This window comes from Ostrea edulis, chromosome 2, assembly GCF_947568905.1.
Source record: "Ostrea edulis chromosome 2, xbOstEdul1.1, whole genome shotgun sequence".
Lineage (NCBI taxonomy): Eukaryota > Metazoa > Mollusca > Bivalvia > Ostreida > Ostreidae > Ostrea > Ostrea edulis.
In genome coordinates, this window is record NC_079165.1 from 31,833,336 (window position 1) to 31,849,830 (window position 16,495).

At 34.2% G+C, this 16,495-nt stretch overlaps 1 protein-coding gene across 1 annotated transcript; it reads left to right on the forward strand.

Moving 5' to 3' along the window:
• Positions 1 to 704: 704 nt before the first annotated feature.
• Positions 705 to 12,803, forward strand: LOC125681251 (fatty acid hydroxylase domain-containing protein 2-like). The gene is made up of 8 exons (XM_056153770.1): positions 705 to 740; positions 5,114 to 5,182; positions 5,444 to 5,616; positions 8,385 to 8,488; positions 8,673 to 8,794; positions 10,358 to 10,563; positions 10,798 to 11,070; positions 11,796 to 12,803. Exons 3-8 carry the CDS (start codon positions 5,462 to 5,464, stop codon positions 11,953 to 11,955), a joined length of 1,020 nt encoding a protein of 339 aa, XP_056009745.1. The 5' UTR covers positions 705 to 740; positions 5,114 to 5,182; positions 5,444 to 5,461; the 3' UTR covers positions 11,956 to 12,803.
• Positions 12,804 to 16,495: the final 3,692 nt, after the last annotated feature.

Consider the following 16,495-nt stretch of genomic DNA (forward strand, 5'->3'; position numbering starts at 1 on the left):
CATCAGTAATTATGTGAAATTATAGTATTCATGTTTTATATAGCATATTACTTAAAATTGTTAAACATTGTTGTTATAGGGTTTCATCATTGGACAATTCGTGCATTGCATGGTGACTCCTGAATAAACGTCTTGTCGAGAACCCAAACAGGTGTTCCTGTTATTACTTAAGGGAAAGAGAAACCTGTTACACTAATAATATCTAAATGTCCAATTTTAGTATCCAGATTGGCAAGAATTTCGGTTGAAGTATTTTGCACAAGTTTCTCCACTAATTTCATTCTCAGTACAATTTTGTAATGTCTTACCATTGGCAAAGGGGAAACTTATTTAACATAGTCACATCTATCAAAATACTCTTTCAAAATGTTAATGTGACCAACTCTTTTTTCTTTACGCCGGCCAGGTGTATTTTAAAAACTACATAGTTCACATCACTAAGCTTGCTTTCAATTTCATAAGGACCATGATACATATATAAAATGGCTAACAACACTTGCATGTGATTTAGTTTAGTGCCAATAAAGAATTGAATTTAAAAACCTTAACCGTAGAATAAAATGAAGGGGGGAAATGTCAAGAAAAGGCAATAATGAAATGGGTTTTTGTTTAGTTATAATGATAATTAGGCCTACGCCGGCTGGCTCCCTTTCCTACGTTCTTACATATACAAACTTTTTCTTTTAATTTTCTGACATCGGGATCGACATTCCATGGATGCTTTGATGAAACGTAAATAAACAATACTCGGGTTACTGGAATCTGTGCAATACCCCCAAAAAAGTGCTATACCCAGAAAAAAGTACACTATACCCAATACTGCGATAATATACACAGGATATCCTCTTAGATGGGTTGAGAAATGGTTATCTGGAAAAAATGGTACACTGAATTGGTACCGTTACCGTTATACAGCCAATTCATAGAAAAATCCAATACATCCGGCGCTATTTGCCGGCGCCATTGCTTGTGACGTATTATAAGGTATACCACGCCCGATCAAATTAAAGACGATGATGTAGTTTAAATGATGGTGGGTTTTTCTAAGTTTATAAATTCAAATATTTGTATATTTGTTTTTATTTTTTAATATGAGTTGATGCCCCATCACCTGTCATTTTGTCACCAAAATGAATTCAATGGATTTTTTATTTTTTTTTTAATTAAATATCATGAATTTAACACCAGTATTTAATTATTTCAAACACTTTTTAATCTCAAAGGCAGGCATGAGTATGTAATTTAAGTGATTAAATAATTTTCTTGCAAAACAAATACACACACATACACACTAATATAAATAAGGAAGTTAGCCATAAGGAAAACATGAATTTGAAATTTATTTAAACATTCATAGTTTCCATATGTTCCCAGCCCTAGCCACGTGGAGGCCTCCTTTCTGTAGAGCCATAATTTCTTTTTTTTTGAAATGAAAAATTTAAAGCCAAAGGACCAAAATCATGAAGAACACAACATACAAAAATTTAAAACACATAAAACATCTGTAAATTTACATTTATAATTTATTTTTTGCTTATGTTAAATAAAAAATATTGAAACCAAAGGAAACCAAACTATCAAAAATATAAGAGACAAAAATTTAAAACATCTTTAGTTTTACATTTACAAACAAGAATTTCATTGGCATGTCATTTTCTGCTCATGTTAGATAAAAATATCAAAACCAAAGGACCAAAAACTATAAATACGAGAGACAAAAATTAAAAATACACGAAACATCTTTAGTTTGTTTTTTAAATGAAGCAATGAAATATTTTAGGACCTTGACCATAAAAAGAACAGATCAATAGATGAAAAGAGATAGGAATATAAACACTTAATACTATAAAAAATATTTCAATATTACATAATTATAATTTTTTTAAAAAATAAAACAATCTGTTTCATATACAAATCATTAAGATTATATATTTCATTACGATATCCTTGTTTGGGAAAAAGAGGATGCCAACAAAAACCATTACAACAAAACAAAAAAATAAATATTTAGAGAATTTTAAAAGACCATATGAGATTCATAATTGAAAAAAACAAACATTTGTAACATTATATTAGCATAAAAAAAAGTTATGCAGCTAAAGGCCAGAACATATGAACATTAAAATTAACAAAATGCAAATGGAATGGGTGAGTAATAAGCCTGAAAGTAACCCTACTCAAAGTTCTAACCTACACAAGATCAAGCTGTTATTCAGTGGACACACCCGTCTGGCGGGGTAGGAATAAGCCTGAAAGTAACCCTGCTCTAAGTTCTCAAAATTTACTACATTATAATTTAAAAAAATGAATATGTAGGTTAGAACTTAGAGTAGGGTTACTTTCAGGCTTATTCCTCCCCCGCCAGACGGGTGTGTCCAGTGAATACAGCTTGATATTATGTAGGTTAGAACTTAGAGTAGGGTTACTTTCAGGCTTATTCCTCCCCCGACAGACGGGTGTGTCCAGTGAATACAGCTTGATCTTGTGTAGGTTAGGAAGAAATTCAGTTGTTTCATTAAATGTTTGTAATTCTATGATAATGTTATTGTACAAATATAGTATTTACATTTTTTTATCTAGTGCATTTTTATGGCTTTGGTCCTTTGACTTTAATACTTTCTTTTTTACAAACAGAAAAATTGTATTATGTTAATGAAATACCATAGATTTTTTGTGTAATTTACATTGTTGTCCACTACATTCTTTATGGTTTTGGTTATTACGCTTCACTAATTTTATTTCACACAGTAGAAAAACAAATTATCAACAACTGAAATTGGTTAATGTTAGTATCACAAAATTTATTTATTTTTGATATAATTTTTTTGTATGTTCTACTCTTCATGGTTTTGGTCCTTTGGCTATAAATTTTTCATTTCAAAAACAGAAATTATGGCTCTACAGAAAGGAGGCCTTCACGTGGCTAGAGCTGGAAACATATGGAAACTATCAATGATTCAAAAATTCATATTTTTCTTATGGCTAATGTCCTGATTTGTATAAATATGATGGTGGTTACAAAGTGGTAAATTGTTTGCTTATTAAAAAACCATTTTATTATAGAGCAATGCATTGAAATCACTGACTTATTTATGTATCATTATTTCTTTTTTTTCCCTCATTAATATACATTTGACTATATTCCATATAGCACAAAGAAATTTATATTTCTCATCAAATCATACATATTTCATGTATGATCAATCCCTGGGCTAACCTCACTTCATATGAATAGATAATTCATATTTATATCATACTACATGTATCACAAATACGCGGACTAATAAGCATTACTTTGGGAGTGTAAAGCGTATTTACATTCGCTAATGAGTAATTATACGCTTGATTTTCAACTTAAATGCGTATTTGGTAAAATTTAATGAGTATTTACGCTGATACGCACCTTATCTGAGTTCTGCGATTTACCAATTTGAAAAACACACAATAGAACTTATCATTTTTTAACTCATTCATGCTATCGAACTTCATCAAAAAATCTGTTGTTATGCGTACCTTTTATATATCACTGATAATGAAATATAAAATACCTGCTCTGGCTTGTAACGTACGTTTCATTTCTGTACATAACGGTATTCCTTACTACAGTAGTTGGCCATAAGTAAGTTCACAAAGAGAATTTTCTCTATATATTTAATGCAAATCTATCTTTTTTTCAAAATCTTCTCTTACACCCCCCCCCCCCCAAATTACACATACTTATATAAATAGTATATACTCTCAAATTAAGATTCGTGTTAATATCGTCATATCTTTACAATATATTATCATATATTTATTCTTAAATTATTATATGCTACTGTGAATACTTCTGAGATCAGTGCTTTTTATTTCATCAAAATTGATGAAGAAATGCGGTCAGAAAAATTGTTTAAAAGTATATGGTTTTGTATTAAATATATAGTGAACATTTTCTTTGGGAACTTACTTATGACCTAGTACTGTATACTATGTTTACATATCAATGGATAAATATATGTTAATTTCCAGTTATGGCAACCATTTCTTTTAAAAATTCTCATTGAATTTCTAAATGGAATAGGTATGTACTAATAAAACAATTAAAAAAGAGAAAACAAATACTACGTTAAAGGAGCCTGCATGTGCATATTTTTTTTATACTTGCATACTGTACTTACTAAACTATAATTATACTGATTTGATTGCAGTTTTATATGTATTCAAGCAACAATATCATTTTCAGCTGTTTCTGAAACAGTTGGGTTAACTTATCTAATATATCAGGTTGTTAATTTAAATCCTGTCTACAATTAGTATTTCATGTATAAATGTAATTATAGATGTGTGCAGTGCAGAAGTGTTAACTTTGCCAGAACCAGTACCTCCGATTGATTGTTATTTATTTTCATTGTTATAATTAATTGCTTGTTTAACCTGTGGTGCAGAAGTGTTAACTTTGCCAGAACCAGTACCTCCGATTGATTGTTATTTATTTTCATTGTTATAATTAATTGCTTGTTTAACCTGTGGTGCATCCCCCCCCCCCCCGGTAAATAAGCAATATACATAGCTTATAGTGTAAACAATTTGTAAGGAAGAAATTTTGTCTTGCAAAAAAAATATTTAATCACTTAAATTACATACTCATACCTGCTTTTGAGATTAAAAAGTGTTAAGTGTTTGAAATAATTAAATACTGGTGTTAAATTCATGATATTTAATAAACAAAAAAAATTAAAAATCCATTGAATTCATTTTGGTGACAAAATGACAGGTGATGGGGCATCATCTTACATTAAAAAATAAAAAATTATACATATACTTGAATTTATAAACTTAGAAAAACCCACCATCATTTAAACTACATCATCGTCTTTAATTTGATCGGGCGTGGTATACCTTATAATACGTCACAAGCAATGGCGCCGGCAAATGGCGCCGGATGTATTGGATTTTTCTATGAATTGGCTGTATAACGGTAACGGTACCAATTCAGTGTACCATTTTTTCCAGATGACCATTTCTCAACCCATCTAAGAGGATATCCTGTGTATATTATCGCAGTATTGGGTATAGTGTACTTTTTTCTGGGTATAGCACTTTTTGGGGGGTATTGCACAGATTCCAGGCACCGACAATACTCGTCATTGTCAAATTGTGTAATAAAGTGACAGACAACATTTGACCGGAGCTAGAACACCAGGTATGTTAACTGCATATGAGATAGCAGGTATTAAATGTTGCAGTGAATCATAGTCACTTGAAATGCCAACTGCTAAAGAAAAATAAATGACCTTTGAAAAAACATTTGTGGACTTTGAACCTTCATGTTTGAAGTTCGACAACATGATTGGTATATTATTATATTCAGACGGATACGATCAGATAATACATTTGTAATTGTCTAAAGCAGCAGCTGCAAGTTCTAAGTGTGGCTCACTTCTGGTAATGTTATATATTTCAGGTAAATATCTGTTCAGAGATGCATTCCGTGGAGCGTCCTATTTCTCCCGACAGTCCTGTGGACCACCAGAACAGAGGAAAGGTGACGCTGGTTCTGGAATCGATAAAGAAGACTGTCTTTATTTTTGGAACTGCATTTATTGTGTTTATTGCAGCCAGCAATTCCATCACATGGTTTGTATTCATATTCAGTGAAAATGAAAGAGAGTACATATAACATACATGATCTTTAGAGAATATTAAAATCCATATTGTATGTCATATCAGCCTGTGTGTGGCCTTATATTATATGAAGCCTGAGGCTGATATGACATATCAGTCCTCGATTATATAATTGGGCCAAAATAAAATATATATGTGTTTCCACTACCTACCTTTTTGCTACCGACCCTAAATATTTTATTGATGATATATATCAATAAAATAAAAATCCAGAATTTTCAAACCGGCATTTTAAAAATCTTTTTGTATTCGAGTTTCTCTGATTTACATTTTAACTACTATATATATTGATCCTCAAAATGTATGAAAAGTATTTGCAATGTATATATACCTGTATTTGAAACATATCAAAAACAAAGATTTCAAATGAAATGTTTTATTAAACTAAAATGTTTTACCTGCCTTACCTTCCCTACCTAATTTTTTGAGGAGTGAAATAGGAAACATACAATTACATGAATATATTTATTCTCAAATTGGCCTTATGATTTTAATAAGTAATGAAACTTTTTCCAAAATCGAAATTCATGACCCCTGGGTTCAGGTCCTAGGGTGGGGCTAAGTTGGTTATCAATTGAAAATACATTACTTTATATGTTGAAAATCTTCTTCATCAAGGGGGATCTTTGCATGTTTATAATTTGCTATGAGGCTTGTACCAAAATTGTGAAATTCCTGATCCCAGGGTTTAGGTAGGGTAGGGCTAGATTGGTCATGTACACTATGTATTGAAAATGGAATAGAAAATCTTTACTGCTGGACATCAAGCAAACAAACTCTATGTATGATTATTATGAGCATTGTGAAATTTTGACCCCTGGGTTCTGGTCCCAGGGTGGGGCTTAGTTGATCAGATGTTGAAAATGCAATATACTAGTAGTGTTTTGATTAAATCTTTTCTCTGGAAATTAAGCTGACAAACTGTTTGCATGGTTGTATTAAGCAATGTGAAATTTAAAGTTTATGATTTATACCTCCTACAAAGTACAAAGTCAAATGTAGTCAAAGCTCGAGTGAGCTTTACTGATCACTTTTTGTCCAGTGTTCGTCAGTGAACTTTTTACATTTTCGACTTCTTCTCCAGAACTGTTGGGCCAATTTTAATCAAACTTGGCAGAAAGCATTGGCTGAAGGGCTTTCAAGTTTATTCAAATAAAGGGTCAGACCCCCTTCAAAGGGGAGGTAATCACGAAAATACAAAAATAGGGTGAGGTCATTTAAAAATCTTAAAAACCACTGGGCCAGAAAAGTTGAAATTTACATGAAAGCTTTCTGATATAGTGTGGATTCAAGTTTGTTCAAATCATGGCCCCCAGGGGTAGGATGGAGCCACAATAGGGGATCCAAGTTTTTCATGCGAGTATATGGGGGAAATATTTAAAAATCTTCTTTTCAAGAACCATTGGGCCAGAAAAGTTGAAATTTACATCAATGCTTCCTGGCATAGTGCAGATTCAAATTTGTTAATATCATGGCCCCCAGGGATAGGGTGGGTCCACAATAGGGGATCAATGTTTTACATTAAGATATATAATTGGGAAATTTTTTAACAATCTTTTTCTCAAGAACCACTGGGTCAGAAAAGTGGAAATATACATGAAAGCTTCCTGACAAAAAGTAAATTGAAGTTTGTTCAAATCATGGTCCCCGGGGGTAGGGTGGGGGCCACAATAGGGGATCAAAACAAGACCTTTCATGTGGTGCAATGGTGTGTGATCTTGTGACTTTGATGTTTAAGTTTGACCTACTTTTAATAAAAATCTTACTTTCAATATGTCCTGAACTATTTAAAGTAAATCTTAAATATGTTGTACACTGTATATCAATTCTGATGACAAGATCTCTCATTTCTTGTCATGTCCTTTGACACCTTGTGACCTTGGAGTTTGAACTACTTTTAAGAAAACATAACCTAATAAGTATATCCAGAACTATTTAAGTCGGGTTTTCACATTTTGTATATATATTCTTTATGGCAAGACCTTGTGATGCAGTGGTGTTTGATCTTTTGACTTTAGAATCTGACCTTGTGACATAGTCCTGGAAGTTTGACCTACTTTTTATAAAAAATCTAATCTATTCAATATCTCCTGAACTATTTAAGATAGAGCTTTCCTGCTTTGTATATATATTTCTTATGAAAAGGTCTTCATATCATACCATGATCTATGACCTTGTGACCTTGGTTTTATCCAAAACAGCAAGTTCACATCAGTCATTATTGGTATTGAGACATCTTTGTGTTGTGAATTCATTTTCAGTTATGTTGTGATAGTTTTAGGCTAGGTGGGGGCCACAATATGGAGTAAAAAAATTCATGGGAATAAAGATTGATAAAAAAAATCTTTTAAAAATCACAACAGTTGAACAGCAGGGCGAAAGTTTCTCAGGTGAGCGATGTGACCCATGGGCCTCATGTTTCTGTTGTGACAAGAAGTTGTTATGGATTGAGGGCAAATTGTAGAATACAGTATGCATATTTATTACCCGTATTTCCATATGTACGAGTACACAAAGTTTGTAGCCAAGGGCACATAAGAGCACACTTTAAAAATAACCAAGAAATTATTTATGACAAACAGTATGGCCTTTCCTGGAGTGGAGAGTTTTCATTTGAAATCATTTTGTATTTTGTTATATTTGATATACTTGTGTAAATGGTTCTATGGGGTTCAAATAAGATTAGTTCTCCATGTAGCTCAGAAACTTTTGGCTTTCAGGCATCTACAAAGAATATGGGGTGCCTCAGGTGACCTATGGCAGAACACATGGGATAAGATTTATCTTATTTTTAAGGAAAATGATTCATTCATTGGCATTGCAGGTGAGTCATTTTAATTTGTTTTTTATCTTTTCAAAACTACAATTCTTACATTGTATAAAATTGTGTATTGCTTGTCAAATGATTTTGATATAGTCAAATATGGATGTAAATTTTTCTCTTTCTAATTATATTGCAAAATGCTTCAAACTCAGTCTAATGAAGAAAAAAAATTTGTCTCATGCAGGAACCTACATGGTAACTATGTGTGTGTTTTGGTTTGCCAACTTCTTTCTCCTGATGATAGAAGTTACTCAACGGCCAAAATGTTTGATTAAATACAAGATACAAGAAGGTCCTGTGACAGAGGTATATTATTTGATTGATTGTTTGTTTTATGTCCTGTTCAGAATTTTTCACTCATATTGAGATGTCACAAGTTGTAGTTGAAGTACCATAAATTTAGACCTATGCGTAGTGCTCGAGGCCATAGCAGTTAGGGTTCTTTAAAATGCCAATGCCTACCTCGACACAGGATCTCCTTTTTTAAGGTCATTCCTGAAAAACCTACTTCTAAAAGCAGATTCTTTGGTAAAGGAGCAATCACTTCCTATGTTTACGTCTTAGGTTTGATGCGATCATGGCACGAGCGGAGCTCGAACTCATGGCCTCCCGGTTACGAAGCAAGTGCTCTATCACTGAGCTACTGCTACTGATGATAGAGGAATAAACATCAATGATGGCAAAAGCCTATATAAATTACTGTTGTTGTAAAGACACCATACACGTAGACTATGTTTTGTTTTCATTGGTTTTCATTTTAAAGATGATGAGATACCTATACTTCAATGGAGAAGTTTTATTAATTTTAAAATGTGTATCAGAATTTCATTTGCAAAGTATAGACAAATTTTGTGCTCCTAAGATTTAAGAGATATAATTTGGATATAGAGATTATAGGGTGAGGTGTTTTTAACAAAATTTTGTAAAGAACCACTTAATCATAAAGACCGAAACTTGCATGAAAGTTTCCTTATATACATGTTATGAAAAGTCAATTTGTTTATTCCATGACTCTTATGGCCAATATGGGGCACAATCAGGTTTCAGGTTAAGGACATATGAATACATTAATGTAGGGAACATCTTTTTAAAAATGGCTACATATAGTCATGTTTAAAAGCAAACATCCTCATGTAGTGTAGATTGCATTTTGTTCAAAGCATGACCTTCATGGCCAGGGTGGGTACACAAGAGGAATTTAAAGTTTTACTATGTAACATAAAGGAATTAAAAACATTTTCGTCTGTAGAATCACAGAAGTGTAGTTTGTAAAATTAAAATGCAAGTATCTTCATGTGATTTAGATTCAGGTTTGTTCAGAGGCCAGGGAAATCACCTCAAGAACCACAAGGGGTTTATATAAAAGTTGTTTTTTCCCATTCCATGACCCTCAGAGATAGAGTGGGACCACAATAGTTGTGTAAATATTTATTTAGGAATATAAAGGAAAGTTCATTAAGAATGCAAAATCAAGATCCAATCATCCTTTATGTAATATCAGTTTTGTTCAAAGCATCATCCATGGGACCTTACATGGGCTACAATAAGGATCAAAATTTGAAATATGAATACATGTATATAGGATTGTTAATTAGATCTTTTCAATAAACACAAGAGTTTGATTTGTAATATGCAGGCATCCTCACCTAGTGTAAAGTTAATCTTGTTCACATTGTGACCCACAGGGCCAGGACAGAATTATTGTAGTACTTTAAATGAATCAGAAAGCTTTAAAATGATAGTATTCTAGTCTATCTATGTGTTGGTAAGGCAACTCAGGTGAACATTGTGGTTCATAAGTCTCTTGTTACAAAGTGAATGGAACATGGAATCAACTGTATGTGCATGTTTATGTTTAATGATCCACAGAAACACCTGCCTATGGTGAAGAAAGCTGTGCAAGTGGTGCTGTTCAACCAGACTGTGATCTCCATACCATTCATGATTGCGATGTACTATGTTATGAAGTGGCGGGGCTGCATCTTCCACGGGGAACTCCCCACGTTCCACTGGTTCCTGCTGGAACTCACTGTGTTCTCCCTTGTAGAAGAAGTGTGTTTCTATTACACTCACAGGTAAATAGGAAACTTCACAACTCAAATTTCCTAAATTATATTGATATATTGAGGAAGACCTCTTGCATTCTACTTACTAGAAATGATATGTTTTTACCTGAGTTAAGATTCCTTAAAACTGTATAATATGTAGCATGCTCTGTATTCTAACAGTGAATATATCTATCAGTTTTGTTAAAATATTGATGCAACATGAGATATATGTATGCTGGACTAGAAAGTGTTTGCTTTCAGACTTCTGCACCATCGGAATATTTACTCCTACATCCACAAATGCCACCATGAATGGACGGCCCCTATAGGCATAATCGCCCTCTATGCCCACCCTATAGAACACGTAGTCAGTAATCTACTACCCCCTGTCCTAGGCCCAATTCTGATGGGGTCTCACCTGTGCTCAGCCTGGGTGTGGTTCTGTATAGCTTTGCTATCTACCACAGTGGCTCACTGTGGTTACCACTTTCCATTGTTGCCATCTCCTGAGGCCCATGACTACCACCACAAAACGTATGTTGTCTTTGGAATGTGGACTTTTGTATGAACTTATCAAATTGTGTAATGAGTAAGAATTTGGCAGGTCACTACATGGACGTGTCTACATGAAGGTTAAACATTATGATATCTGTTGATAGGTTTATAAACATCATGGACGTGGCTACATTAAGGTTAAACATTATGATATCTGTTGATAGGTTAATAAACATCATGGACGTGGCTACATTAAGGTTAAACATTATGATATCTGTTGATAGGTTTATAAACATCATGGACGTGTCTACATTAAGGTTAAACATTATGATATCTGTTGATAGGTTTATAAACACGATGGAGGTGGCTACATTAAGGTTAAACATTATGATATCTGTTGATAGGTTTATAAACATCATGGACGTGTCTACATTAAGGTTAAACATTATGATATCTGTTGATAGGTTTATAAACATCATGGACGTGTCTACATGAAGGTTAAACATTATGATATCTGTTGATAGGTTTATAAACATCATGGACGTGTCTACATGAAGGTTAAACATTATGATATCTGTTGATAGGTTTATAAACACGATGGACGTGGCTACATTAAGGTTAAACATTATGATATCTGTTGATAGGTTTATAAACATCATGGACGTGGCTACATTAAGGTTAAACATTATGATATCTGTTGATAGGTTTATAAACATCATGGACGTGTCTACATGAAGGTTAAACATTATGATATCTGTTGATAGGTTTATAAACAACTTTGGAGTTCTTGGAATCTTGGATCGTCTCCATGGGACAGACCATAGTTTTCGGGCCAGTAAGGCTTACCAGAGACACATTCTTCTCCTGGGACTCATCCCATTGTCTCAGCAGATCCCAGAATCCCCATCTAAAAAGTCAGATTGAGGCTGGAGTGACTGAACAAAACAGAAAAATGAGCATTTATCCCACCAAGATATTTATGGAGCTGGATTTATTGTTGTAGTATGTTGGATAAATTTGTAATATGAAGTACAAGTATTGATTTACATATGTTTTTGTTTTACTAATCTTAATTTTGTACTTACTTATTTTGTAATTGGTAATTTGTGGATATTTGAGGATACGGAAAAATAAAATAGAACAATAATTACCCTCTCAGAGGAATTGAGATAACATATACATTATTGAGAGAGATGAAATGTCGCACCGGATGAAGTGCTCAGCCTTGAGTTTGCTTGCTATTTGTTGGCACCATGTTAAGATTTATTTTATTAGAAAATATAACAGAATTGTGTGTTGCATTTTTATCTACATTATACTGGTACCATTTTTTTCAAGTCCTTGCAATTTGTTTGGGCTCCATGTTTTATTAGTTTATGAGTGCATGTTTTTCATTTTATCAGCATTGTACCTGTATAAAATCTTTATTCCTTAATTTACACATCTTCATCAAGAATACTCACTACCTTAGGGCATTAGATCTGATTTTCTTCACCTGTCAATATTGTGCTTACAACAATTTGTTTTAGTATTATGTCTCCTCCTAGTCTTACGTTTGAGACAATCTTGTTCCCTCATTGCTTTTACATACATATGTATTTGAAAGGCCATGTAATGATGCTTTCTTGTATCATAATTGCTTTTCTCGTGCTTTGAGCTTGAGGCAGAGGCCAGATTTTCTGGTATACTTGTTTAGCTGTGGCAAATACCGGTAACATAGTTGTTGTGTAGATTGACTTTAATTTTTAATAAATGACCATATCTCATTAAAATTGTTTTTTGTCATTATGAAGGGTTAGCAGAAAACAAAGCCGAAAGGTAAATCCAAGTGTTTTGGGAATTATATTTAGAGACTTGCCAATGGCATAACTTATTTACAAATGGATCAGAATGCAATTTATTTAATGGTTCTCTGTAAGGCCTTGCTTTCTGATTCTTGTGGAGTTTCTTACATAATCTGCCTTTTCCCACATAAATAAGCCATTTGTGTTTAGTACTGGACTGCTTTATCTCAGGATTTTAGAAAGCAGATATCATTATGTTTTACACAAGTAGCATATATTATATATATATATATATATATATATATATATATATATATATATATATTGATTGATTAAATATTGTTTAACGTCCCTTTCGAGAATCTTTCACTCATATGGAGACGTCACCACTGCCGGTGAAGGGCTGCAAAATTTAGGCCTATGCTCGGCGCTTACGGCCTTTGAACAGGGAAGGATCTTTATCGTGCCACACCTGCTGTGACACCGGGCCTCGGTTTTTGCGGTCTCATCCGAAGGACCGCCCCATTTAGTCGCCTCTTACGACAGGCAAGGGGTGCTGAGGATCTATTCTAACCCGGATCCTCACGGGACTATCTATCTATCTAATCAAGCACTAAAAATGACCAACCACACGAACAACAGTGAATTGTAAAATTTTCAGGACAACCTGTCCCTTCCTCAGGATGATAGAATATTTACATAGAAAAGAAAACTAAATAGAAAAGGAAACTACAACTAAACTACAAAAGCTGATAACAAACAAAACGTCTACATATTAAGATTATTGAGTGTAATATGTGGCAATAGAAAAGTCTGTTCCCATCGAGCGTCAAGACAGATTTGAACTGGCTCGTCCTACGCTGGATCAATACTTGATAGGGGAATTGTATACAAAGCATTCTTTTCAAGAACAAGGACAGTTTATAAAATCAATATACAAGGATCCTCATCTTTATTAGATTCTTCAAGTTTGCTCATACCGTGACCTATGGGGTCAGGGCGGGGTGGGAAGCGGGTTTACACATTTAGAAAGGAATATAAGAACTTCCCAAAAACTAAGTCAGCAATGTTTCAAATTCACATACAAGCATCCTCATTTCGTCTAGATTCAATTTTGTCCACACCATGGCCTCAAAACCTGGGACGGGGCTACAATAGGAGTTTGAAGCTTTGCATAAGAATACTAGTATGTAGGAGTACACTTTGAAAATCTCTCAAAGAATCTAGAATTTGCTCATATCTCGTAAGAAATCATAGAAGCGACTGTCAAATCAATATGAAGACAAAGTGTTTATTATTTTTTATGCTTTAACTCGGTAACTTGGAAAAGAATTCTTTGAGGTCGGCAACAAAACTTGTAAACTGCGGGCGAGGCCATTCTAAGTGGCATGTGACCCACAGTATTTACCATATGATGACGTATTACATCCGTCAACTTCCCATATCTATGTAGTAATATTCCATTATCACCTGCATATGGTGCTTATATCTCAACTGATTCGATACGACAGAGCTTTTCTGCGTCTGGTCAGTTTTTAAATCGAGGCAGGCTACTGACAAACAAGTTGATGGTGCAGGGGTTCCAACAGTCTCGTTTAAAATCAGCATTTCGCAAATTCTATGGTCGTTATAACGATCTAGTTTACCGATACAGCCCATCATTGGGTCAAATACTGTCTGACGTGTTTTATACCGATTGTTAGGCAGTTCTTGGTACACTTTTTTTTTTTTACTACGGATAACTCCGTTTACCTGATCAAGATATAGAGCTCACGGTGGGTGTGACCGGTCGACAGGGGATGCTTACTCCTCCTAGGCACCTGATCCCACCTCTGGTATGTCCAGGGGTCCGTGTTTGCCCAGCTCTATATTTTGTATTGCTTATAGGAGTAATGGTTTTGATCACTGTTCGTTATCTTCACCTTTCATCTGATTGCTTGATTGATTAATTGATGTTTTCCGCCACATTCAACAATTTTTCAGTTATATGGTGACGCCCAGTTTTCATTGGTGGAAGAGAGAACCCAGATACAATGTACCTGGGAAGAGACCACCGACCTTCCGAAAGTAAACTGGGAAACTTTCTCACTTACCGGCGCGAGCGGGATTCGAACCCGCGCCGACAGAGATGAGAGGCCGTGTGATTTTGAGCGCGATGCTCTAACCACTCGGGCACGGAAGCCCCTTTCATCTGATGTTTTTTTTTTATTTGTCTGAATGTCGAACGATGTTCCTACTTGTGTATGAAAAGGTGAAGATAATTAATCTCATAAGTCCTATCGTGGCCGAGTGGTTAGAGCACCGGGGTCAAAATTACTCGGCCTCTCACCTCTGTCGGCGCGGGTTCGAATTCCGCTCGCGCCGGTAAGTGAGAAAGTTTCCCAGTTTACTTTCGGAAGGTCAGTAGTCTCTTCCCAGGTACATTGTATCTGGGTTCTCTCTTCCACCAATAAAACCTGGGCGCCACCATATAAATGAAAAATTGTTGAGTGTGGCGGAAAACATCAATCAATCAATCAATCAACCTAACCTATGGAATTACAAAATTCAGGGTCGGACATTTCTTTAATAAATGACAATTTTCAACCAACAATATGTATTCTGTTGTTAATCACGGCCAAGAAAAATAGCAAAGCTACTGGACTGAAAGAACCGGTTTCTTCAAACAGTATTTTGTATTATCATAAAAATGGGGAACATAAATGACATTTATTTTCTATATTTAGATTTTACTTTCATTTTTGTCGGAATAATCCCAGCCGTTAGAATAGTCTTAATAATGATCCCGCCTCTGGTATATCCAGGAATCCGTGTTTGCCCAACTCTCTATTTTGTATTGCTTATAGGAGTTATGAGATTTATCACCGTTCGTTATATTCACCTTTCGTTCTATATTTATCAAGGTATCGACAGTAAAAACATTGGAAATGTAAATATTTAATAATGTAAATATTTCGATTTGCTTTGATGACGGTTTGTTTTGTATTGAAATTTGTGTTTTGTTTTAGTTCTATAGTTTGTTTTGTCCTGTTCCTTTTACAAGACATATTCATTTACAACTTTCTCCGCCCACACATATGGGTATTTTCTGAACTGATAAAAAATTACTGGAACTTCTTAAAATCAATAATTGTGCATACATTCGCTGCAAGGCGTCTGTAAAATTTACCTTTTATGGAAATGGGCGGGTTTCGTTTTCCAAATTTCCTCTTTTTTGTACGGCGTATGTGCACTATCTGGTCTGTATATGACTATTGACAAGAGGTGAATATTAAGATCATTTATTCACTGCTTCACGAACTTATCGGATCAGCTACTGTAACTTCCTTCAAGAAAAATATAGATCAAATCATGTAAATAAAAACATGGTCGTTGTAAACTCCATGGTAATTGAAAGTTCTGAAGTTTAGATAACACATCTAGTTATTTCATTTAGATAGTTGTTAATAGTTAGACATACCAACCAGATTAAATTGACGAAAATGTTAACAATGTTACAGAAAAAAGTTTGTGAGAATAGTCAATACCTTCTTGACTTGAATTGTAAATCTACCGGTATTCATTTTAGGAGAGACTCCATCGTCCATGGATGTTGCTGTTTTATTCTTCGCAGCCTTTGCCTTCCTTATAGTGGTGGGATTTGTGATTTTCTATCTGATTGGGCGGGATAAGTTAAGACT

Coding starts and splice junctions, on each gene's coding strand:
- LOC125681251 (XM_056153770.1), top strand. CDS start 5,462: ATGCATTCCGTGGAGCGTCCTATTTCTCCCGACAGTCCTGTGGACCAC. Junction 8,795..10,357: donor AAGAAGGTCCTGTGACAGAG/GTATATTATTTG, acceptor AATGATCCACAG/AAACACCTGCCTATGGTGAA. Junction 10,564..10,797: donor TGTTTCTATTACACTCACAG/GTAAATAGGAAA, acceptor GTTTGCTTTCAG/ACTTCTGCACCATCGGAATA.